This window comes from Sciurus carolinensis, chromosome 7, assembly GCF_902686445.1.
Source record: "Sciurus carolinensis chromosome 7, mSciCar1.2, whole genome shotgun sequence".
In the NCBI taxonomy this organism is placed as follows: Eukaryota; Metazoa; Chordata; class Mammalia; order Rodentia; family Sciuridae; genus Sciurus; species Sciurus carolinensis.
In genome coordinates this window covers 105,083,424-105,111,241 of record NC_062219.1, presented here as the reverse complement: position 1 = coordinate 105,111,241, position 27,818 = coordinate 105,083,424, and the positions used below count along the sequence as shown (strand labels likewise).

The 27,818-nt window shown below is 34.1% G+C and overlaps 1 protein-coding gene across 1 annotated transcript in view; it reads left to right on the top strand.

The window, feature by feature from the left end:
- Window positions 1-27,439, top strand: part of Tfap2d (transcription factor AP-2 delta) — a 49,853-nt gene extending 22,414 nt beyond the window's left edge. Inside the window, exons 6-8 of the mRNA XM_047559574.1 lie at window positions 9,739-9,880; window positions 15,874-15,987; window positions 27,220-27,439. Of these exons, the coding sequence (XP_047415530.1) occupies window positions 9,739-9,880; window positions 15,874-15,987; window positions 27,220-27,439 (476 nt within the window). The remainder of the gene's footprint in view (window positions 1-9,738; window positions 9,881-15,873; window positions 15,988-27,219) is intronic.
- Window positions 27,440-27,818: the final 379 nt, after the last annotated feature.

The window sequence follows — 27,818 nt, the reverse complement described above, 5'->3', positions numbered from 1 at the left end:
CACTTGGTCTTGTGTCCCCTCTGTCTCTCTAATCCTGAGCTTGCAAGACCACGTTTCTACTGAACAAGGACTAAAAAACCAGTTTGTTAATGAATGAATAGATGTGGTTTATCGACCAAGAACTCTTGACATTACAAATTCATCCTTTTGACTTTACAAAGCAGTACAGTCCACTGCTTGAGGCTTCTAGGAATAAACCACTAGAATTCTTTTGCCATGTGTTGGTGATAATATCTGTTCAGGGTATGCTCAGTTTTTGTCACTCTTCTTATTAATTTTAGGATAAAATTGATATTCTCATTGCCCTCACACAGGTACCAGCAATGCCCTTTTTTAGACTTACAAAGCTAAACTCTTAAGGAACTCATGCCATCCTAATATATATAAAAGAATCATCCTCCCCCAAATAACTCCATCATTGGTTTTCTCCAGACATTATATTCCCACATTAGTTTCACCTTAGGGAAAAAAGTTTTCAGCTTTCTACTAAAAACACATATGGTGTGAGAAGTTTAGTGCATTCGCCACTCCTTCTTGTGGTTCCAATTTTGGGCTTGTCAGCGAGACAACCACCTGGAAGATCAAGTTCTTGGGGACACTGGTGTTACCTTTTGCATGCAGATGCTCTGGCATTGGCAATGTCTTTTGGGGCATAGTTTTGCATTTCAGAGCTGCCAGTAGAATTGGGCTCAATAAATTTACTTCTAGCAGTATCTGTTGGTTACTCATTTTAAGGCCTCTTTTGGAAAAAGACTTATTTTTGTCAGATCAGTAAGTATTGTCTTATCAATGAATTTCTTATTCAGTACTTAGAACAGTTTGTATCAAGAGGAATCTGTTTTGGCAGTAGTAATTAACTAACAATTAGATATTGTTATCTAATACCTAAGAACTTATGTTTAAGATGATTCAATAACTGACTTCAATGAACTTGAAATTGTACTATGCAATATTATGGACAGATAAATACCATCTCAGAGATTGAATATCTTCTTCAATTATTTGCTTACTTCCTAATACCACTCCCCTGCATATAGAGGCAGGAGAATTTGGGGGTGGGTACTGGGGATTTGAACTCAGGGGCACTCGACAATTGAACCACATCCCCAGCCCTATTTTTGTATTTGAATTAGAGACAGGGTCTCACAGAGTTGCTTAGCACCTCAATTTTTCTGGGTTTGGCTTTGAATTTGTGATCCTCCTGCCTCAGCTTCCTGAGCCACTGGGAAGAGGCAGAAGAAATAGAACACTACACAATTGCCTTTAGGTTCAACTATGTGTGTGGAGTGTCCTTAAAATTCTGTTTGTGTTCACAGTGACTGTGGCACAGAAAGCAGATACATGCAAGCCTACATGCCTGCCTTACTCTAGTCCTGTTTGGTCCGCCTAATTGCTCACTCTACAAATAGTGACATAACTAAAAAGCACATGTATCTGCTCATTTCCTTAGCCCATTTATTGATTGGGTTATTTGTACTCTTGGTGTAAAGTTTTTTGAGTAATTTATAAGTTCTGGAGATTAGTGTTTGAAAATACAGTGTTGCACAATATAAATACATACAATCATCTGTCAATTTAAGAAAGAGTAAAAATGAACCAAAGATGAGATGATTTTAAAAAGAAAAAAGAAAGCACATGTGTTTGCATTACTTTTGTACTTTCAGGTGACTTGTTTTCTTTCTTCTCTGATTCTCCCAAAGTTTATGATTCAACCAATGTATTTTACAGTCAGTCAGTCTATACTTTTTCCTTTTTGTTTACATTTATCAAAATTCATAGATATTCCAATCAAATTGTAGACTCTATTTTAACAGTTGCCTAACCCTGACTGAACAACAAAGTCTTGGAATTGTCCATGTTTAAGTTGCAAAAAATTATACATTCACAATTAAATCTAAGGACAGGGCAAAGAGTAATCTTATTCTGTTTTGTTGTTGTTGTTGTTGTTGTTTTGTGTGTGTGGTACTGGGGATTTGAACCCAGGACCTTGTGCTTTCAAGGCAAGCACTCAACCAACTGAGCTATAGCCCCAGTCACAATCTTATTCTTTAATTAATATAACTTTAGATAATACATAAAAATGATGCAAAATTCAAAAGTTACAGAAGAGTGAAGAGTGAAATACTTCCTTTTTACTCCATTCCCCAATTCAATCATTTCCTTTCCCAGAAGAAAACAAACATTATTGGTTTCTCTGTTTCCTTCCAAGAATATGTGTGTATGCATTTTTTTCATTTTAAAAAGAAATTACAACCTTCTATAACATGATTTTGTACTTTATGTTTTACACTTTATCTTAATGTTCATTCTTTTTCTAGTGCTTACATGTCATTCATTCTTTTAAACACTCTTGCATTACATTGAGCATGTGTATCATAATTTATTAAATAAGTCTTCTATTAAATATCATTCATGTGTTTTTAGCCTTTGGCTATTATAAATAATGCTGTAGTGAGTAACCTCACACTTATATATTTATGCAGATATATAAGTACGTCTATTCAGGAAATTCTTAGGAATGGTGTTGAAATATCAAAAGATGTTTACATCTGTAATTTTGATAGGTTATTGACAGATTCTTCTCAAAACTGGTTGTAAATTTATAATCTTATTGGCAATGGGGAGCTTATAAAAATTGACATGATATTTCTTTATCTTCTGGCCTCAACAGGGAGTTATCAATTTCATTTTTGCTAATTTGATGGATTGAAAAAAATTTCTTTTAAAAGGAAGTTGAACATATTTTTAGACTTCTATGAGCTTTTATGTCTGTTCATTTACTTTGTGTTTCTTGGGTAACTTTTGATAATTTTCTCATTGATTTATAAGTGCTCATTTTATTTGTTTTTCTGTACACAGATATATATTGGCATATATGCACATATATACATATATGTATATATATATACACACACATATTTGTCTGTGGTATAAGTTGCAAGCCTTCTCACCCCTGGCTTTCATTGTTCTTTGTTCTTTGCTGTTAACAGGCATTCATTTGTTTGTTCGAGTCTTTTTCATGCAAAGCCTTTCATGTTGATGAAATCATATTTGTCATATATTTTATTTCTCTACACTTAGTTTTTGAGTATAACAAAACTACTTTAAAAGGCCTTTTAAATTTAAGATTATAAAAGAATTATTCTATGTTATTCTTTAATTACTTTGCTGTTTTATTTTTATGTTTAAATCTTTGATCCATCTGGAATTTGTTTTGTTGTTGGATATATGGTATAGATGTAGCTTTTTCCCCAGATGGCCACCCAGTTGTCTCAACACTTTTAATGATAATCCATCATGTCCCTACTAACTTGAAAAACAAACTATCATGTACCAAATCCTCCTGTACAAATTGACTTTTTCAGTAATTTTTGTCACTATTTCTCTAATAATGCTCTTTCTGCTCCAATTACCACATCTCCTCCTTTGTTTCTGGAGTTTATACTGCATCAGCCAAATAAGGTATGATTCATCTTTCAAGAACCTGGCTACACAGGCTCTTACACCTTAACATTAACTCCTCAGTGACTGCCTTTCCTTTGTGTAAGTCTCAGAATCCTCACATGTGGTGAGAATGTGTAGTCCACCCCCACATAATGCTTTCTCTTCTCCTTAGGATAGTGATTTTCAACTATGGTTTGAGAGACTTACTTTAGGAGCTTTCAAAAAAATGTTCATGCCCTATCACCAGAAATTAACTGATATGGATAAATACCAGGCATGGGTGTGTATGCATGTGTTTGTGTCTATGTGTGTATGTGTGTATGTAAGACTAGAGATCAAACCCAGGAACTTTTGCTTGGCAGGCAAACTACTCCACTGGTGATCTAGTCCCCAATCCAACCCCCATTTTTAAAGTAAATTCCCAGGTTGTGGAAATATGATGAAGAGCCTTGTCTTTAATATAGTCTTTAATTAAATGATTCCTTTGCTAGACATACCTTTTTTCATAGGTTTTTAATATATATTTAATTTTTCTAGCAAGTCTCTTTTGTTTTAGTTTTGCACTGTATTCTTTGGAGGGGATGTCTCCTAGGGCTATTATAATTAACCAATAAATTATTTTAATAAAGCTTTTTCATGTAAAAAATGACAAAGGTTGTGAAGTACCTATTACAAATCAGATATTGTGCTAATTGTAGGCTATTTAATGGAGAACAAACTATTGCTTTGAGAAACAAAGTGTTGGTATTTGAAGAAAATTATCAGTAAACTAGGGGAGTTACCAGATTTTAAGACATCTATGTCATAGATCATATGAGATGTAGTGTTGTAGACTGCATTCTTTTCTCCTTTCAGAATAGCTTAAAAACTTATAATAAATGTAGCAACTTTATCCCTCAGCTTTCTAGGTTTATACTATATCTTGTATAAGACAATGATTTTAGCTGGGTACGGTACTACATGTCTGTAATCCCACCTACTTAGGAGGATGAGGCAAGAGGATTATGAGTTCTAGGTCAGCCTTAGCAATTTTGTGAGACCTTGCCTCATAATAAAGTGGGCTGGGGATGAAGCTCAGAGGTAGGCTCAATCCCTAGTACAAATAAATAAATAAAATTTATTTAACATAATATCTTATCCAGGTTTGAAACTATTCACAAATTTACTTTTGAATACATACATCTTGAAATAATTCCTTAGGTTCAAATGTGCTCTCTCACTATACATGAAAATAAGATTGAAATCATAGATAAATGACTGCAATGTAAAACATGAATTATTGCTTTCATTAATGACAATGCCTATTGCAAGATTAAGTTAAACCTAAATTGTTGTGAGGTAATATTGTTACAGTGGTGATTGGTAGGAATTATCTAATGAATTACAATGTGGAATTGGTGCTTAATACAAATTAGTGTTGAATATTGACTTTTAGTTGTATAAAGTACATTTTTCTTAAAAACAATGATTTTAAAAAGACAAATCCTTAATAACTGCATAAGAGATTAAAAATCAGATGTTTTATTTCTACCTAAAAGCACCATTAGATTTGCCCCAGAAGAACTAGAACCTCAGTACAATGTGTAGTCAACTTCATCACAAGCAATTTTTCCATTAATTTCCCATTTCAAGGCAGCATCAATGATTGCCACTTATTTTTCCTTATACTTTCCCCTAGATTCCCTGAAACCAGGGAGCAAATTATCTTTTTATGTTCTTCCCATGTCTGGAATTTACTTGTGCCTGCTTTTAAAAAAAGCAAGAGTCATCTTCTAATGCTGTTAATATTGAAAAGCTGACTATCTTTCAGTGATTTCCACATTTTTGGAAGGGAGAGGGTACTGTTACATAGTACATAGTGCCTGAAACCTTGCACTTAGAATATTCCTTTCTAAGCACTAATCTCATCTTCCTAAACACCCATGGATCCTATCTCTAAATTATATAATTCTTGAATTAATATGAAATAAAACTGATGGATTTATCAAAGTTATTATGTTGTTTCAGTTGTGTTTAAAAATAAGAGGATGGATCGGGTGTAAGGCCCTCAGCAATTCAGCAAGATTTTATCTCAAAATAAAAAATAACAAAAGGGCTAGGGAAGTAGCTCAGGGTAAAGTGCCTCTGGGTTAAACCCCTAGTGCCAAAAGAAGAAAAAAAAAAGATAAAAGGATGGGACTGGAGGTATGGCTCAGTTGTAGTTGTGTTTGACCCCCACAGAACTACAAAGAGAGAGACAGACAGACTGACAGACAGACTGACAGGGTGAGAGAGGAGATAGCCAAGTGTCACAATACAATGAAATAAAGGCAGAACTTTAACACATATTAAAAATAAAATAAACTGGGCACTGTGGCACATGCCTGTAATCCCAGAAGCTGGGGAGGCTGAGGCAGGAGGATCACAAGTTCAAAGCCAGTCTCAGCAAAAATGAGGTGCTAAGCAACTCAGTGAAACCCTGTCTCTAAATAAAATAAAAATTGGGCTGGGAATATGGCTCAGGGGTCGAGTGTCCCTGAGTTCAATTCCCAGAAACCAAAAAATAAAAATAAAAATAAAATAACTGTGGCATCCTACCTCATCTCTTTATAGAAGTGAAGTGATAGCAGCCATTCATGGGAATAGAAGGGACAATGTTCTTGGTCCTTCCTGGAATGCCCTTTCCGCCACAGGTTACTGAGCCTGTACATTGTTCACAGAGTTATTTAGTCCCACCACAATGACAGAGTAGTTAGTATGTCTTTATTTTTTCACAAATCAGTCAACCTCCCCTATATTCTTCTTCATATACTTCTTTGATGCCAAAATTTTAATTTTCCTTAAACCTTTGATTCTAAGGTATCCGCTATAAAAGATTTAACTTTAGATTGTTCATTGTTTCAGATATCTATGTTTTAATTCATGGATCCATTTATTCATTCATTCCTGGGTCCTCATGCACAAGAACTTTCTTGGCAGGATATACCCATTTTAACTACATATCAGAGTGTCTTCACTTGCCACTTCTTTTGATGTAGCATTGCTATACATCCTGTAACAATGTTACATCGCAAGCAGTTAGAAGCAGTAAACAGAACTAAGGGAAGGAGGAATCTGGCTGTCAGTGTAAATGTAAATAGCAGCTGTTCCACTCAAACTGTTTTTAAAACCACCACACGTGAGAGCTTTGCATAAAATGGAACAGATCCTCAGGAATCAGGTTTTAGCACAAAATTCAAGAGGCATGCTGCCATCCTCCTGTTTGCACTGTTTATATATGTACTAGTCTACATTAAAATATTATTTAAATATCTATTTCTGTGTGAACAATGCACTGTGAAGCTATACCAGCATACATGATTTTAGTATAAAGATGACAATACCAATGATGTTATTATGTTGCAAGATACTTTTGAGTCCTAAGGTCCATATGAGTTATCCTCTGATCAAGTGCTGTAGTATCATTAGCTGATGGGTCAAGCTTTAACATCTTTATCTACAAATTTGAAACTATCAATAACCTCCCCTTTATCATTTCTCTAGCAAAAGCAAACAACCTATATTGTACTGCAATATCCTTTTAAAAATATCCTTGTGCCATTTCTTTCACCAAATACACATTCATTTTCTTTCCTAATTGGTTAGGGTGATAAACTATGCTAGTAATAAACACTTCAAATATATTGCTTATACAGCTTACCCAAAACTGTCATCCTCCATTAAACTAGCAACACTCATGCATGCTAATTAATATAGAAATCCCTTCTATTTAGTTATGTCATCTTTCTACTTAAAGTGGAGGGGAAACCAATGTTTTCTACCATAGGAATATAAAAATCTCAACTAAAGACCTGCCATGGCTCATTTGAAATGTTGTGTGGGGGGACTTTATCAACTAGTTCATAAAACATTATCTGCAACTAATAAATTTACTTTGTTGTGACATTTTTATATTAAACTCTTTTTTCAAAGGCCTCGAATAGGAGCCTTCACATTGTGGGAATGAAAGAATGGTTACAGCTTGAATGAGTTAGTGAGAAAAATAAATGTCTTCTGGTAACAAATAAAAATTAGACTTACTTGCATAAATGCGGCATTTAATTTGATGGTTGGGTTAATATGTGGCACATTGAAAATTCAAATCAGGATGCTAACTAATATCTGCATATTAGTCACAGCAGGCTATCTCATTGTCTAAATGTTCTTTTCTGACAAATAAACAAGGACAAAGACCCCGCCGGTTCTTATTTAGTCATTAGGCATAAATCATACAAACAAAGCTGGGGTGTCACTAAGTGGTAGAGCACTTGCCTAGCATTTGTAAGGCTCAGGGTTTGATCTGAGCAACACAAACACACACACACACACACGCACACACACACACACGCACACACACAATCATACTGACAAACTACTGTTAGAGAGTTCTTAGTCCTTTTATTTTCTTAGTATGTCAAGGAATTCCTTTGAGAGGAAAATTGTTATAGAAAAGAATATAAACAAAATATTGAACCCCAGTTAATCATATTCATTCTAAAGTTTTAGGAGGTTGCATATTGATATTTATAATTTCCTCTGAAATATATAAAATATAATATAGATTAATGGTATATTGAGGTATAGAAGCATGACTGTATATGTGATAAAGCATTTTTGCGTAATATTCAGCATAAGCATATGAATGTTCATTGTACAATTTTTAACTTTCCTATATTTTGATTTTTCATAAAAAAATGTTTGGGAAAAGTTCTTGCATTTTATTCTTAATATTTTTAGTTGTAACCAGGTATGGTAGTGCATGCCTATAATCTGCCTAGGTCTTGGGCTGAGACAGGAGAATCATGAATTCAAAGCCAGACTTAGCAACTTAGTGAGGCCCTGTCTCAAAATAAAAAGAATGGGGATGTGGTTCAGTGGTTAAGTACCCCTGGTTCAATCTCTGGTACAAAAATAAATAAATAAATAAATAATTTCAAGGAAAATTTACTCTCACCATTATATTTTCTCTGCTCTGTACCATCCTAAAATACCGCCCCATTTTCTACAATTGTTAATATTCTTTGTAAACATAAGTTTCCCTATCTGAAAAAAATAATATTATTTGAACCCATCACTTTTTAGGGTGTTTGTTTGGCCAATCATCAACAAGCTTCATAATTTTGTCATCAAGTCTGATTAGTTTATATTTCTTCATGGAAAAAAATTGATTAACTATGTGGATGTTGGACCACCTCCCTAGGAACACGACCTTTTTCTCATTTGAAAGTTTCATAAATCACTTCAAAGTCCATTTGCTATTTATATACAATATCTCCAATATAATATCACTATAATATTAATAAATGTGCATAAAGTACAGATAATGTTTTTATAGCTATAATGAAAATTATCAAATATTAGGTTTTTGTTTTTATTGCTACTATTATTGCTGTGACTTTGTCCTTCCTAGTGTTGTACCTTGACCAAAGTTGGTGCTTAGGGTATGTGCAATGAAAAACTTGATAATTATTTTTTTGTGTGTGTGGGGCTAGGAGTTGAACCCAGAGCCTCACATGCTCTAAAACTGAGCTATAAACCCTGCTCAAGCTTGATTTTTTAAAAATAAGTTTTAATTACTAGGTAAGATTTGAATTGAGTGAATTTTAAAAACTACTAAGTGCTTTCTAGATTGATTTCCTTTCACTCATTCTTACTTTGCTGGTAAAACATTCTTAGCCCATCTTTTAAAAATTTACTTGGACTTCATATTTTGTGAAAAACAAAAGTTATCTATGATTTTATTATACCTAAGAATTGTACACAGTGCTATAATATTGAGGCCTGGTAATGCTAGTTCTATAATCACATACTCTACTATCTTTATTAATGTAATGTTATAAAATGGACATAATTCATATCTTTTGTCCTCCAACACGTTCCAACTACTTTGAAAAGTTATTTTGCACTCTTGCTAGATATTTGTGGAAAACAGCATGATATGTACATGGAACATTTTTCCCCTGGGAATTAATGTATAGAATTTTGGATACCAATCTGGTCTAATGACCACAGCAGGAGAGGAATACTAACTCCTGGATTGTGTTTTGTTTTTGCCTCTCAATTCTCCACATAACCCTGCTTAGTAAGACCTGTCTCTGATCCTTGGTTTCTACTTATTCCTCCTCACTGACCCCCATAAGTCTTCTCTCTTGGAGAATGAAAAGGAAAAATGATCCATCTAACCACAACCAAGAGTGGAACTTGAGGTACATGTAGGATACTACTGTTAGGGAGTTAGATATTGATCAGAAACTAAATTGTGTTGTCTGCCAACAGGAGAGGCTTTGCATTTGGCCCGGGATTTTGGCTACACATGTGAAACAGAGTTTCCAGCCAAAGCGGTAGGAGAACACCTTGCCAGACAACATATGGAACAGAAGGAACAGACAGCAAGAAAAAAGATGATCCTGGCGACCAAGTAAGCACCCTGAGGGAGCCTCTATGAACCATCATCCTCAGTTATTTCATCCTCAGTTATTTTGTTTGAATTGAAGGGAACAGTCTAGAAAGCACCAACTCTCTAACACAAGAGGATCTCATACTTCAGCAGCTAAATACATTAAACAAGGACACATACTCATCTGCATCCAGGGCAAGGTCACATACTACCCTTGGTTAGAGATGGGGCTATCAATGAATGTGATGAAAGCTGGTAGAAAACCTCTTCAAAATGTGCAGATATTCTAAGGAGGAAAATATGTGTAAGAAATGTAGATTCCAGGCAAATACGCCCTTGGTTGCTATGTAATTTGGTCTAAGGTACTCATTGTGCCTTTATAAATGAGGATAACAATCTTAAAATCTGATAAATGTTTGGGAATGTTATAAAAGATGACACAGATACATAAGGGGTAAAAGGGAGACGTCTTAGACCAAAGATCAACATCAATACCCGATTTTCTCTGATGAAAAATGAAGGATATTATCCCTGCACTGTCCCACTTCTCATGATAATATTGTTTAGACAAAAGTCATAATGTATGTGAAAAAATATGAAATTATGAAAAAAATGCAAATTACAACAATGAAAGAAATAATGCTGGCAAATGTGTCATTACAATTGGAGAAGGAAGCTTATATAAGATGACTTATAAATTCCCTCAAACTTGAAAGTTCTTTGATAATTTGTGGGAAAACTGCTATTTATGTGGTGAGACTGTAAATACCAATGGAAGTCATGATCAAAGATTTAGGAAAAACCCTTCAGGTGATGACTCATTCTTGCTATCTTCTCTATATTAAAATAAGTTATTGTTACATTTAGAACATTAATAATCTTAAAGTATTTCCTAATCTATTTTCAGATTCTAGAAGTGATAGTTCCAAGTGATTTAGTCATCATTTATACATTATGTGGGGAAAGTACTTTAAGAGAAAATACAAAGCAGATAGGATTAAAAACATTATTTCTTAGAAACTGATGTCAAAATGATTATGCAACAACTTTAAAACATGCTAACAAATTGAAAATTTAAATTAACTAAAAATGCATGAAACCAAAATAAAATATTCCCTCTTTCATCAGCTTCTAATATAACAGAGATTTTTTTAATTTAAGAGGTTATATGAGACATCTATCATATAGACCTGCCCGAGATACTTGAGTCCTTACTTTGTGCACTGCTTCTGACTCCTACGGTTTGTGTTTTGGCTTATATTTATGTATTACTCTTCTATTACTATAAAATTACTATTATAATAAAGTACTATATAATTGTTGCATCTTGTCCTCAAAGAGAAGGAAGCAAAAGACAGTAGCAAAAGGAGAAGAAAAAAGTCAAAGTAAGATAAGGAGGAAAGGAATAGCAGAGAGACTGAAGACCAAGAAATAAATAAAAATGTACAAGGAAGGTATAAAACTTTGACTTCAAATTTGGGGATAAACATTGTGTTGTGCAAGCATGTGAAATTCTGCTTGGGGAAGACCTAAATCTGGACTTCTTGCATAGTTTAATTTTCTTGGGGATCTTTGCTTCTACTTTTCTTGGATTCTTTTCTTCTTTCAAATAGTTGTCTTGCTACAGAGGATCTCCATCTGTCATGTTTCAGTTTCTCCAGAAGGAATTGAAAGTACTTGTAGTTGCTTAGTTTGAATCATTAATGAAATTCAGGAAAAAGGTAAATATTTGTAACAGATTAAGATAATTATATAGTATTAGACATTAGGTAGTAACTCCAAGTGTTCCCAAAGCATAATGTCATTCTAGCTGGCAGCATCAGGAAGAGTTCCTATATACAAAATAATGAGTGATACTGTTATCTCAAAATTCAAATTATCCAAGGGAAAAGTATGTTTGATGCTTTCCAAATTGAAATTCCCTGGTTGTGGTTTCATCATGCATATTCTAAGACTCACCAATCTATAGAAATCCTTCTTCATGTCCTCCTTCTCCCCAGGAACAACAGTTCTGTGAATATCACCTCAACATTATAAACACAAATTCCTATTTTCACAGATGTTCCCATTACTCTGTTGAAGTGTTTTGGAATCTCTGGATATATCCAAATTGATAATGAAATTTTGTTTTCACAGAAAATATAAATACTTTCAGATTTGTCAAAGTTATGCTGAGACATCTGTTTTAGTGTAGATTCAACCAGGCAGAAGAATTTTCCTTTAGCCTGTAATATAAACAATCTATATTATTTGGGTTGCTATTTTTAACTTTGATTTCAAAAAACATTTGGAGAAAATGTATTTTCTTGGATTCCTCTGTACATAGTTAGACATTTGCAGATCATTAAATGCCAATGATCAATTTTCAGATGAGCAAATAGGTCCCAATTATCTAGAAAATTAAGATACAATCTTCATAATTTTTTGTCATTTTGGTATTTATATGTATCCCATCTTCTCATTATTCAATATGAAATAAAAATTAGAGTCAGAGACTATGTAGTAATTGCTAATATAATACAAACAGTTATACACATAAATAGATAAATTATTGTGGGAATAACTTTTTGCAACATATGAACAGACCCAACATGTGTTTCAAGCAGTTTTAATTTTCAACCAATGTCAAAGCATTGAGTATGTTATCAATTAAATGTTCAAATCAGCATTAAGTGTCCTATATTGATATTAATTTAATTCTAGTCATCCCAAGTTTGTTCATAAGACTTCAACAAACCTAGTGGCTATTGTAGAGCACTTGTTTAACTTGTATGAAGCCCTGGGTTTAATCCCCAGTACCAAACAAAACAACTGCATCAAAACATATATATGAAATACAAAATTCACTGGATGAGAAATCTAACTGCTGATCTTCAATGCCAGATTGGTTATATGTTTTTTCCTACCTCAATGAACAAAAATGAAACATTCAGTTTTAATAAGAAAAATATATTTTATTTAATTAAGTATACAGTTATATAATGTATGTAATAATACAAAGGGTTCATTGATTAAGGGCCATTAGTCTCTCAATTTTTCTTTAATTGTAGAGTTTTGTTGATTTACCAAAATATTTTTGTATAATTCAAACAATTATGTAGGTAAAAAATAAAATGTAAGGAAAATCTTTAATTCCAAAAATGTACTGGAGGAAATATTTGTTTATTTGTTTAATAGAAAACATGTAAACCTCTTCACTGAATTTAGGAATAAATGTTTACTTTAACATTTGACCTATGTTAAGTAAAGCAGAAGTTAATAATTATAAATTGTTACCATAATAGTAATTCTTAATATGAGAAGCATTGAACTTTAAATCCTAATACCAGCTAAAAATATTACTTCCTTTAGGACAATGATGTTAAGTGACAAAATTAGAATATATGATTCACTAAAGATCATCTGTGTTACATGATTCATAATATGACATTTTGTTCTGAGGCATAAGATTATTTCCTATTGTAGCTTCAAAACTAAAAATGTAAATAAGAATGAAGCTAGTAATAAAATAATAATTTTGTAACTCTCATAATGAGATGATGGTGATAATTGATTATGGGTAATCTGTAGGATTGTTTCCATACTTATGTCTGGAAGTAATCCTAAGTCCTAATTCCTAAGTCCATCCTTTAAGAATGGAATTAAATATCAAAAGTTGCAAATTCTAATACTGTGCCTATTAGAGCTTCGTGTGTGGTACAGTTGAATTATTCAGCATGAATTAAATTATTACACACTTTCCCTTTTCCCTCATTTCTTCATCAATTTCATTATAGTTTGCTGTATAGCTTGCCAAAGTTGATTTGACAATCTGTAAATTAGTTTATTCAATTATATAAGCAATTTTGATACCATACTACAAAAACTAAAGCAATGTTTCAATCTTTAATTTTTAAAATTTTATTTCAATCTAAGAGAAAATTAAAAAACTGGTCTTTGCTCCAATCATTCTTAGAACAAATCATAATGATGACCTATTACACAAGAATTCACATTACTAGTCATAAAAATGATAGCATGAGGCTATATTAAAATTGCACTTTGAAGTTTCCTAGAAGCAAAGATTACAGTGTATCTAATTTTTAAATAACACATATGACCATGCCCCCACACACTAGCATCAGATACTTAGGTAATTCAGCAGAAGTACCCTTCCTCATTCAGTTATTAAAATATAAGCAACACACCTGAAATTTTGCCAACTGAGTTTCACCTGGAACACAAGACAGAAGAACTCATAGCTAATATTCTCAATGAAAGTAGGCACAAGCTAAAAGCATGCATATAGGCACTGAATCTCAGAGACTCAGCCTAAACGTTACTGGGGGATATGGAGAATCCTGTTTTAATCAAGCTGATAGGGACTATATTTTTCCTATGACTGTCTTTCACTTCCATCTTTTTTCTGTAAATGAATAGGGTAAGTTCTGTGAAATGACAGAATAGTTGAGCAGTGTCGATAAACCAGAGGCACATTGTCCACAGAAAAAGATCACAAATGATCTCCAGCAGAATTCAATAACTTTTAGATATCTAATAATAAACAAGTCTCCACTGATTAAGCCCCATCATAAATTACATGTACTTCAAGGTAATAGGTCATTTTTTGTAGTCATTTTGTTAATGGCACAAAGGCTTAGGAGCAGAATTGTGGTTGGACTCATATTCATCTGGGAAAATTTGACCCTTCTATACTTGTTCATAATTACAGTCAGGGTCACATCATTATATTTTGCAAAACAGACCAAAAAAGAAAGAAAAATCATTCTTGTATTGTCTCAAATATAGAGTGGACTCATCACAGATGATAGACGTTTTTGAGTAATTCCTTGACAATCCTTGAATTTACTCTCTAGCTGCTGCATTAATTTGGTGGGGTTTTTTTCTGTTTTGTTTTAATTTTTTTGTAGTTGTAGATGGACAGCATGCCTTTATTTTATGTGTTTATTTTTATGTGATGCTAAGGATTGAACCCAGTGTCTCACACATGCTAGGCAAGTGCTCTGCCACTCAGTTACAGCCTCAGTCCCTTATGTGGTGTTTTGTTGTTTTAAAAAATCCTGTTTTTTTCTACATATTCTGCTGTTCATTATTATGTCCTTTGGACTATGTATCACAAGAACTTCACTGTTATCCAAAATACACAGCAATGCTATTATCTAAAGTAAAACTAAGACCAGAAATCATAATGATTAAAAGCAAAATAAGCAGCTGACAAGTGTTTTACAGGGTGATTTTGCAAGAAATCAGCTTACACAGAGAATAGTATTACAATTTTTTGAAGGTGGAGTACTAAACTTGGGCTAACAGATTATCTACTCCAAATATTAAAATGCAAAATTAATACACAAGAGTCTGAATTATAATGCAATCCTGGGAAAAGGAATTTTCCAAAGTCTACTTGAATCATGGCTCTGAATGAAGGCTCTAACTTCAATTAAATTTGTTTACAGATATGATGACCTAAAAATATCACATTTAATATTTTAAAGAGCAATTATTATGTGTGATCCTTTCTTATGAATTGTCTTTCATCCTGATATTAATCTATCAATATTCACTTTAAAAATTAACATTGGTTTTCAGTGCCTAAGGATTATTATTTGGTTAAAATCATTTATGACAATGTTTCAGTAAGCTGAAGCAGGGGGATGACAAGTTTGAGGTCCAGCCTCAACAACTTAGGGAGGTCCTAAACAACTTAGCAAGGCTGTCTCAATATAAAAAATGAAAAGAGCTGGGATGTAGGTCAATTGTAAAGCACCCCTGGGTTCAATTCCAAGTTAAAAAAGAAAAGAAGGCAAAAAGAAATACTTTGCGTTCATTCTATGATCTTTGAAAGCAAAGTCACTATTAAGAACCTCAGCAATATGCTGTGAATGGAATTTCAGAGATTACTATATAAAATTTTTCTTGTCCTCTTTTAAAAAGGGAACATTTGGTAAAATATCATGACATGAAATTAAAGCCTCATTTTAAGAGTTCAGTTCAATTTTCTATCTTTTGTTTTTTAGACAAATTTGTAAAGAATTCCAAGACCTCCTGAGCCAAGATCGATCACCACTGGGATCCTCTCGACCTACTCCAATACTAGACCTTGACATCCAGAGACACTTAACACATTTCAGGTAAGATTGGTTTTCCCATTTGCTCAGATTCTCTTTTAAGTTGTTAAACCATCTCTACTAACCCAGATCTTCGCATTCCTTTCATACTTCTATTTAGAGATATCACTTACATATTAAAATTGTGAGTCTCCTAGTCTGTTTGAGCTGCTTTGACAAAATCCTTTGGATAATTTATAAATGAGACATTTACTGCTCATGGTTCTGGAGACTGGAAGTCCAAGATCAAGTGCCAGTATATTCAGTATCTAGTGAGAGCTCACCCTTTGTTCATAGGTGGCACCTTCAACATCATGTGATGAAAGGGACAAAAAAGCTCCCTTGGGACTTATTTTACAATGGTACTAATCCTGTCCTTCATGACCTAAGCACCTCCTGACGACCCCACCTCTCAGGACTATTGCATTGGGGATCAAATTTCAAGATACAAATTTGGGGGAAGGGCACAAACTTTCAGGCCATAGCAGTGACTGAATTTTTTAAAATCCCAAATATGTTAAGATAAAATTGAGAAACAACTAGTGCATGAAGCACTTCAGATCAGAAAAATTAGTATCTTTGTGTACTTATCAGAAATTTATGAGAGTGAACACTATACTTTCAATTAATACTTAGTAGTTTTAGATCAGGATTCTGAAATATTTTAAATAGTTTCTTATCCTGGTGAACTAAATTCTTGAATGAACAGAAAATCTGACAGAAGTAAGTGGGATATAATTGCCTGATTTCCCAGGAGTATGTTAATAATTTCTACCTTTCTACCTAATTAGAAACTGGGCATGGTTCTTAAGTTAGACTTCGTAGAAGCCTGAAATGTAAAACTGAAAGCACATTTTAAATCTCATTTTCCAAAATATTTCAGAAATCCATAGAATATTTTTTTTCTGTTTATTTACACCCTAACTGCAGTAATAGAAAGAAAATAGCAATTACTCAGGTGTCTTTCAGGATTTTCTTTTCTTTTCTTTCTTTCTTTTTTTTGGTGTGTGTGTGTGTGTGTGCTGGGGATTGAACCAAGTAGGGGCTGTACCACTTGAGACCTTTTAAAATTTTTGTTGTTGTTATTTTGAGGTAGTGTTTCACTAAGTTGCCTAGGTAGACTTTGAACTTGTGATCCTTTTGCCTCAGCCTCCCAAACTGGCAGGATTGCAGGTGTGCACCACTACTCCTGGCACCTTCCAATTTTTAAACTCATATTCTAATGCCCACCTGTATTTAGTATCAAATATTTTGTCATCATTTAGTTTTCATTTGGTAGAAAAAAACAATGCTACGAAAAGACTTACATACATTAAATTTAAAAATGCTTTCACTGTCTGACAAAATTTTACTATTGAGCAGGGTATTCCATTATATGAAGTAATGGATGTTTAAATAAGTTGGAATTTAGTTGGAAAAATCAGAGACATTTAAATAGAATACTTTTTTTCCAATACATCACAAATCTCCTCAAGGGAGGTAATAAACACATCCCTGGAGCCTCAACTTGGGATTTATCTTCAAAAAATGCACCAAATGTAAGATACATTTCAAATAACATTTTTCTGTGGCTCAATTGAGATAGGAAAGGCAAAAGTAAAAATGAAAAAATATTACAAGCAAATATAAAGTCTAGAAAAATTGAGAGCAAAAGATTTTGAAGTCAAGAGAACCATTTTCAAATCCAGGCCCTTTTGCTTGTGTACTGCATTGTCTGCAGAAACTTAGAAGTCTCAGAGGCCTTTATTGCCCTAGCTTTAAATGGTATAAGAACCCCTTTATTATATGCTGGTAGTGATCTAAAATGAAATAAAGAACATAAGGTAGGTCTTTAATAAATGATGTATCATTTTCGTTCATCACTGATTCAAGTTTAAGAGGTATCGGCTCCACTGGTATTGCTGAACAAATATTTACCATATTCTTTTATATACCTCTAAAGGTACTTGTAATTTTGACTGAAGTGACTTTAGAATTTAAAATCTTTTAAGTTACCAGTTTTTTTTAAAGAGGAATTTACTGTTGAAATACAGAGAATTGGGACTCACAGACACTGAAGATCTCATTGGAGAGTGAGCTGTCATTTTCTGGCTCAAAACAAAATAGAACTTCAACATGCAAATTGGACATTAGCTACTGTGAAATAGCCAAATAATTTGCTTGCTCGGCATAGGCACAATCTGCTAATTGCCACAGAACTCTTTAGAAAACTCATCCCATTGAAACAATACTGACTGATATCACACTCCTCAGGAGCCTTATGGAGTCAACTTAATTCTGGTTCCTTCCCAATTTCTTTTGTGTGTGTGTGGGGGGGGGTGGTACTGGGGATTGAACTCGGGGCACTCAACAACTGAACCACATCCCCAGCCCTATTTTGTATTTTATTTAGAGACAGGGTTCTCACTGAGTTGCGTAGTGCCTTGCTTTTGCCAAAGCTGGCTTTGAACTCGAGATCCTCTGTCTCAGTCTCCTGAGATGCTGGGATTACAGGCATGTGCCATTACACCTGAATTCCCTCCCAATTCCTAAAGGCCACTCTTACATCCCAGAGTTTTCCCCCCTGGGTTCTTTGTCCCTGTTTCATTTAGTGTTCCACGTATGACAGGCATTGCAGTTGATATTTTTGGAAGCTGTGTCCTTGGTAACATACCTAAGAGGATGTTTGTCTCCACTAACATGTGAGCATCATTAAGTCTTCTCCCAGGGACTTAAAGTGTGTACAGTTTACTGTTCCTGTTGCTTTCTTGGGACAGGCCAGGGTTTGGGAAGGTAATACAGCAGTGAATTTTATTAATATGGTGAAAGTATTCTTTAGTGTCAGAAGAGAAATTAGGAAATTTAATTAAATCTGTATTCTGAATAAATTATACAACTAGTTTTATCATACAAGAAATAATATTAGTAAGCCTTCTTCAGGGTATTTTGCTATTTCAGGGGAACTTCAAATATCATTTCATGTAAAAACATGGGAAATAGTAGGCCTGAATTGCAACAAGAAGTTCCTGTGTTTCCCAAACAAACTCCTTTACAGAATTGGAATTAAACTTTAAAACTTTAACATAAGTTCCAAGAGAAAAAGCATGCCTATAAGTAGCTAGGTTTTATTCATAATTTAAACAACATAAAAAATGTCTTTGTGTTAATTTTTAAAAAGCATCTTTTGTAGTAAAACTTTCACTAGCAAAAATTGAACAAGCAAGTTTTCATTCCTTCTCAGATCATGATGCTCTTCTTTAATTAATCTATATTAAATTACTCACATTCCTTTATTATTAAACAGTAAATTAAATAATTAGAACTGTTACCAATATTATTGTTCTTCACAAATTGCATGGCACCAAAACAAATGCTGTGGGAATGTCCATGGAAAAGTATTCAAGAGTACTTACTTGTTAAAGCATAGAAAGACCAGCTTTGTTCAGGAACTTTGTAGTAGGTAGAGGACACTGCAATGGGTCTTGAAGTGCAGGGGAGAGATTTGGCTCAACTTGAAAGATGACATGGGTGACTATGAGTTTATAACCAAGGAGCAGTGTGGGGTCAGTGGATAGAAAATTACTAGGAGGAAACTTCAGGGGAAGGGCAAAATGGTTAAGAGTATCTAACAGGATTGGTGATGAAGATAAGTCAGAGTGATTAGACATCACTGGAAGATGGTAGAGAATGAGAAAACTGATCAGATATCAAGGTTAACCAGATATCAAAGGGGGAAGGCTCTAAATAAACTGATTTAGCAGGATTATTGCTAAAACTTGATTTTACAAAGAAATAACATAACTGGACCTAGGAGAAGATTCAGAAGTCTGCCTAACAGAACAAAGAATAGAATCTTCTTCAGGAAGTACATACATTAAAGCATCCATTATGGGTCATTTGATAAGATTTCTATGGATTTTTTGGGTCAGCATATAGAAGACTAGTAATTCAAACAATAGAATCTAGAGGCAACTGTTTCTAATAAAAAAAAAAAAAACTGCCAATGTGACCACATCTACAACTTATATAAATAATTGACTGAGGTATGCATATAGAGAAGAATTTGATACATTTTTATTTAAAGATTTTTTTCACCTTTCTTGAGCTGTGGCTTGGAGATGAGTCCACAGGGAGATGGCACAGGCTAGAGTAAAGCACTCAGGATGGACTCTCCTTCCAAACTGATGAATTTGACCCCATTCTCTAATTGATGTTCCATTTTAAACCATTCCTTACACTGTTTCTGTAAGATCATACTTCTTCTCTTTATACTTTATCTATTCATTATTCAATATGAACAGTTCAATAATATTAATTTTTAAAAAAAATACGAGGCCTCTTTTTACGATTTCTACTCCCCTATTCTAAAAATAAAATATGACATGTTTGACAAGGAAAAGTATAAGGAGATGGTTAATTCAGCTCAAAAATTCCATTACCATATGTAAAATATATATATACCTGTAAAGAAATGTCATCACCTTCAAAATATGACTTGGATGTTCTTGACTTTGGCCTCTCATATGTACAATGATTCCATCCTTAGTCTGTTTTGATGAGTTGGGATGAAATAAAATGGAATCATAAGGACCCATTTCCTTTTGGGACCTCAAGTAAGCTGAGCAGGAAGAATGTGACCTTAGAGTGGTGGATGGGCATACATCTACCAATCCAACATCCAGAGGAGTCATAAACACAATGTGATATTTGTACATGTGTCTAGTGAGGTGCCCCTTGAAAGTGTGGTATGGACAGTTCTTTCAATAAAACCTGGTGATTATACCCATTTTGAAGTATTATGATACACACTAGCATAGCAAAGCCTCGCAAAACCTTTTTTAAATGGAAGGGATGGATGGAATGGAAGTCCCACATTTCCAAAATTTGATCACAGAAAGCCTTTTTATGTCTCAGAATACCTATTAACAGTCTGTGGAACTAAGGTTCTGCAGAGGTTCTTGTGGAAATGCTGAAGTCTGCTTTATTTTTGGACCTTAATGAAATATGTCCAACTCCCTGGCTGCATTTAAACTGAAGGGGAGAAATAGTATAAAAAAATACTGATCCCATTCCAAACTAACTAAATCAGGATCTCTGGGTTGTGACCCACACATTGAAATAAAGCTCACTGGGTGATTTCTTAACTCTGTCTAGTATGGAGAACCACGAGTTGAAGAAGTCATGGAAAATTTGTGCGTGTAGTCAAGGCTTCGCAAATGAGTAGATTCCAGTGATTCTCCACCTCCAGCCACCATGGAACCAGATATGTTAATTATGCATCTTAATTAAACTCCATTTAAAAAGAACTTGGGACCATAAGATGAGATAATGGACATAAGATAATGCATCTAGAAAAATAAGAACTGTCGGCTAATTTCCTATTTCTTTTATTTCCTAAGTCAGTGAGGCTACAAAGAATACCTTCCACCATGTTCTGAGGGATAAAGCCCCAGTACTTTCCCCAGATCTCTCTCCATGGACTATATTTATGGATTGTGCTGCTTCAAAGAGATGAAGTGCCTTATCGATAATGTTCTGAAGAAAAGTAAAGATTGGCAGAGAAGCTTCCAACCCTTTGCTGGGGTTCTATAGGTCAGTTCCCCAGGGCTGTCCCTCTTCACTGTTCTCATGACTAGAAGACAACGTTTCTCTGGCAGCTACCTAATTTAGTAATGACATTACACAGAGCCTCAATCTACACCTGGAGCTAAACCTATAGTAGTCGAGTAATCCGGGAGACTAGGAAAAGGGAGACTTTGTCTTCTCTGTGTATCTTGCTGCTTGCATGCTTCCTAAAAGCAAAAGAGCAGAACTGAGGACAGTGCAAATGACGTCTGTATGTACTTCTAGAAATTAGAAGATTCATGAATACCCACTGGGATGATATAATACATTATAACAAAATGACAGGAATAAAAGCCCACACTGTATTTCAGGTTTCTCATAAACAGAAGAAATGAAGGAAAAAGAAGTGGGTTTGTCAAACATTTTCTAGGTAGAAAATTGAAATTTTGGGCTGGGGGTTTTACTCAATGGTAGAGCACTTGCTTGGCATACACAAAGTCCTTGCTTCACCCCCAACACTGAAAAAAAAGTTTAAAATTTTATAAAATGAAATTAGCTTTTATTCTGATTACCAAAATGATGATTGTAGGCTATTTTCTCTTGACTTTTGTACCTTTGGTTTGTATAAGATCAGTATCAATTACTGCCAGGATTTTGTGTACCTAAAAAGCTAAAAAAAAAATCTACCCACATTTGACAGAGCAGTTCAATCTTCACAGAAAATACTAAAGAAACTTTCATTTTCTTTTCAATACAGACTAAATCTGTGTTTGATAGGTAGAAAGGTGCTGGATACCAGGCCCAACTCTTGCCAAGAGAGGAAGAATTCATTGAAGTTCCCATAGGATTTTGCTTTAGTCTGTGGTTTAGAAAAAAATGTTCCAGTGGTTTCATTTAAGTTAATTTAGACAAATCAATTTAAGATAAAGTATTTCTGAAGGACCATTAGAGTAATATGGAAACAGCTTGGTAACATTCTCTAGCCTACAACAAAACCAACAAAATGTAAATTGGTTCTTGTCCCTGAGATAGATGTCCATTCAGAATCCTTGATTAGTTTATGTTCAGCTTAAGTACTAAGTTTAGGAGATTTCAAAGATAAACAAACAACGTAAGTCCTTGTACAATCCAAAAAAGCACTTAACCAAGAATCACAGGGTTTTTAGAAAGTATGTAAAATTTTTAACCTATGGAATTTTCCTGAAAGGTCTCATCATTAATGTCAAGTACTTTAAAGACACTAAGTTAGATTGTAACCACCATTTTACTTGTAAAACTATAATATATTCTCTCAAACAGCAATCTCTTCTCTTTCACCCTCTATTCTACTTTTCTTTCTATTTCTGAGTCTCCATTTCCTTTCTGTTAACATTCACTGATAGCAATTACAGTTTAAACTGTTGCAATATATTTCCCTTCAAAGGGTTAAAGGTTGTATCAGAATTTATCAGGTCAAGTCCATTAGTTAAGAAGATGATGCCACCTATTTATTTATTTATTTTTGTTTTTGTGGTGCTGGGATTGAACCCAGGGGCTTGTGTGTGCTGTGAGTGTTCTCCTACTGAACTCCATCCCCTGTCCTGAGCATCACTTTGGAAAAGGCAAAAATAATGCAGGTCCACAGCCACATAGGCACACCACCTCTCTAGAAAATACAGCTCTACCTGATAATGTCCTTCCAATGACTGAAATGTGAACACTTTGGGGAAAACTTGGGGGTGGGGGAGGATATACAAACATAGAACTTCATTTCTGAATCCAGCACAGTCACCACCTTCCTAAACAGAGCCAATTTGAAGAGGTGGTTAATGTTGCAGAAAGATGGTCTAGAGAATGTTAATTGGGAGGTCTAGCAAAATAGGACTTTTGTAAATCGTGAATAAAATTAGAAGATGAGTGTTAAATGCAAGTTACATTTTCCCTCCCATCAGGTGCCATAAACCAGAGCAGTTGGGATTTTCTCAGCAGGTGATTGTATTGCTCACAGTCAGTTGTCAGAGGCTTTCTGCTCCTCAGTGTGAAATTAGTAATAGGAAAATGAAACCAATGAACTGGAATCTAGTTAAAGAGAGAGAGAAAAAAAAATGAATGGGACTATAGTCCCAGGTAGACAAAGTTTTGAAGCCTGCCTAACTGTGATCCAACCCTCTAATTTTGACCCTTCATATTTTAGTTTAAACTTACTGGTTTTTTAAGCTTTATCCCCCTATGAACTGCTCTTGAATCAGATCTTTCCCTTGGTATACTGCAACACTAATTTGCTTTTTACCCAAGTGGACATGTTTTCCTTAATCTCTCCTAAATTTCATATAATTGATTTTGCCCACCAATTAAGCTGTCTACCACATTAAGGTATTTTAGAACTTTGGTTCTGTTATCCAATGCAGGAATTTTCTTCTCTATTTTAATGCCAACCATTAAGTTAAAAATCCATGATGCCTTCAATCTCATTGTTAATTAACATGTCAAGCAGAGTGGGATTAATGAGAGCCTCACAGCACTCCACCAGAGATATCCTTCAAGACTGGCAACTGCCCTCACATCCATACTTTGGGTACTCTTGTACAATCAGCTGGGAATTTACCTTATTCTGCTGTTATCTAGCTTACTTTTCTAATCACTTTATAATATGATATTTTAGGAGATTTATTGGATGCATTGCTAAAATCTGACAGTAAATTGAATTGTTACTACTCTAATAACCATGTTATGAATGGAAATACAGTGACTTTTATTGCACTTCCTACTGAATCCATGAACCATTCCAGCAAACACTTCCATTTTTAAAATGCTAATATTTCATGTTTTCAATAACCCATTACATAAACAAATTGTGATAAATCCAGTCAGTGGAATATTTACCAGCAATAAAAAGAAATAATCTTTTGACAAATACAGTATGAATGAATCTCAAAATAAGAGAAATCAGTCACAAAGGTCTACAAACTTTGATTCAGTTTATACAATATTCAGTGGGAGTGTAAAACTATAGGGACAGAAACTATAGCAGTAATTGCCAGGAACTGAGGGTCCAGAATGTGAAATAAGCCAGGCACACAATGATGCATATCATGTGATTTCACTTATATGTGACCAACATCTCTCCATTTCCCCCACCTAGCCCTGCCAACCACCCTAATCTTCTGTGATTCAACTTTTTAGATCCCACGTATAAGTGATGAATTTCCATGTTGTTTCCCTTAATGACTGCACCTGTTTATATTCTCACCAACAATATACTGTGGTTCCATTTCTCTACAGCCTCACTAGCACTTTATATCTCTTGTCTTTTTTTATAATAACCACCCTAATGTGTGTGAGACTCATTATGACTAGAGTTTTCATATCCCTGATGATTAATGATGTTGAATATCTTTTCACATACCTATTGGTCATTTTAATGTCATCTTTGGGAAAACATCTGTTCATATCCTTTGCCCATTTTATAATCAGATTATTTGCTTTTGTATTGAAGTATGCATGATTTCCTTGCATAGTTTGGATATTAATCCCACATTGAATGGTGCTTTGCTCATATTTTTTCTCTTTAGGTGGGTTGCCATCTTTTACTGTTCTTTCCTTTGTCGTGTCTAAGCATTTTAGTTTGATGTAGTCCCACTTGCTTATTTTTGCTTTTGTTCCCTGTTCTTTTGGTGTCATATACAAAAAATCATCACAGATAACCTTAGTTAAAAGAAGAGGTTGTGTGCATGGCCAAGCAGCTACATATTAAGGGAAGGTGTTACTCAGCACATTTGGTGGGTGCCACTACAATCACTTCTTCTGCTACTCCAAACAAACCATTTGTTTTCCAGGTTACCGTATAGATCCCAAATCATATCAATTTCCCTCTAGTTGTCTCATTATAGAAATGGAGCTGAAATCAATTTTCCCTTTCAACAATGCAATACAATGCAGCAGAGATATGCATATATTCAAACCATTATGATGTCTCATACTACAAATTTTGGTGCAAATAATTGCCCGTACATGAATATTCTTGTTTCCTAGATGATGAAAGACTGATATGTTTTATGCTTTTTAATGCATGAAAATTATGACTGAGGATTAAGACAAACTTTGTAAAATACCCAAAGAAAAGATGATGGGACCATGAAGGGCATGCAGGAAATTTTCCCTTAACCATATAAATTTTGCAATGAACAATATCTATATTTATCAAGCATTTAGTGTAATTCTGGCATCACCTGAACTTTATGTGTGAATTAATATACACAATAATCCCATGTAGTTGATTGTACTATTGTTTACAGTGAGGTATATTAGTAGGCTGCCTTAGACTCCAAATCCCTCATTTGCATTGTTTCTAAATCTCATTTTAAAATTTCATTACTGTGCTTGTCAAGCATGTGCAAGGATCTGGGTTTGATCCCCAGCACCATGAAAATAAATAAATAAATAAATAAATAAATTCTCATTATTTTTGCTGTTAAAAATTATATATCTTTTTTGGGTGGGGCCTTTTAAACAACCTACCTCACCCTCAAGTTTTATAAATTTTTTTTATTTGTTCTAATTTGTTGTACATAAAAATTATATATCTTATGAGAAGTAACCAAAAGTTGTTAGCATATTATGAAGAATTGGTAACATTTAATATTAAAACTGCTAGTGTCATAGTAACTATGGGATGTGTAAGCAGTTAATGGTTTCATTTATTAAGTGTATTCATCTGTGTAGATGCACACAATATTACATATAGTGTAGTATGTTTATAAGATGTGACAAGTATGTTTTCTATATTATTATACGTTATAGGAAGCAAATTGACAGTGTTACTTCAGAACAATTGACACAGATGGAAAGTATGTGTATAGTTTCTAGTCACAGAAAGAGATAATCTACAGTTAGATATTTGTTCAATAAGAGACATCTGTTATAGCTGGAAGGGCTATCTATGCTGAGGTTATCGAAACACTCTCCACACTTGAAGACTAGTTATGGTTATTAGTTAATTAGTTTGCTTCTTGAGATGGAATTTTAATTTTCTCTCACTTAGGAGTCTGGATAGGTTCCTTTCACTTTGTTATGTATGTGTCATGATTATAATTTCTTCATCTATATTATGCATGGAATATTTGTGAAGAAATAGAAAGCACTTGATTTTCCTTTTAATCAATTGGAAACCGCATAGATCACTTCCCTCATATTCTATTATCGATAGGTTAATTCCATGTCCAGATGCTTAAAGAGAAGTTCAGAAATGTCATCTCTAGCTGGATGGCCACATGCCCAGAAAATATCTTCCTTAATGTGGTGGGAAAAGAGGAATGAAGTGAGAGGAATGGATTGTTATCAAGGACACTCAACCAATTATGATTTCTTTATGGGTGATTTATACCACACAAGTATATATTCTTGAAAGGAAGGTAATTTCCACAGATAGGAAGTTACATTTTCTATCTACTTCTTAATGAGATGGAATATCAAGTCAGGTGTTAATACTCAGACTTGCTAATAATTAGTGTTTAAATTAAGTTCATCAATGATAAGTCTTTTTCCAAATAGGTCCTAAACTTGGTCAATGGCAGTACTTGAATTGTGTTATATCCTCTGCAATGTTCAAAAACATTTGAGAACACAATAAATGTACATTCAGTTGAATGTTTTGGATGAAAGTGGGGGGGTGTTCTGATCCAAATCATACCACAAGTTATCTACCTGTCTTTTCTTACCAATTCTCATTTCCAGTTTGATCACTCATGGCTTTGGGACTCCAGCAATATGTGCAGCTCTAAGCACTTTCCAGACAGTCCTCAGTGAAATGCTGAACTACTTGGAAAAACACACTTCTCACAAAAACGGTGGAGCAGCGGATTCTGGCCAAGGACATGCCAACTCGGAGAAAGCCCCCCTGCGGAAAACTTCAGAGGCTGCTGTGAAAGAGGGCAAAACAGAAAAGACAGACTAGCTACATCAAACAGAATCTATTTCCAGAGAGTCTTGCTGCTGATATTTTTTCTAATATATATATCATTGAGGGTGACTAATCTTCAATGGACCAAATCTCTACCCTCCCCCAACCCTTCATATAAAACAAAAGTGGAAATGAAAAATGAAACAAAAAAAGGACAAATCCAAAAAATGAAAAAAAAGAAAACAGCAGTGTAACTGTGTGATGAAATTGTCACTTTTTTAAATTTTATGTTATGATAAACTCCTTTTGTGCACGTAGTTTATTGTTCTGAATTATATACATCACAGTTTTCAAGCACTTCTGGACTTTGGAGAGGCAGCACATGCTTTTTCACATTTAACTGATGCACTTTCTTATCCAGCTTTGTAGTTAG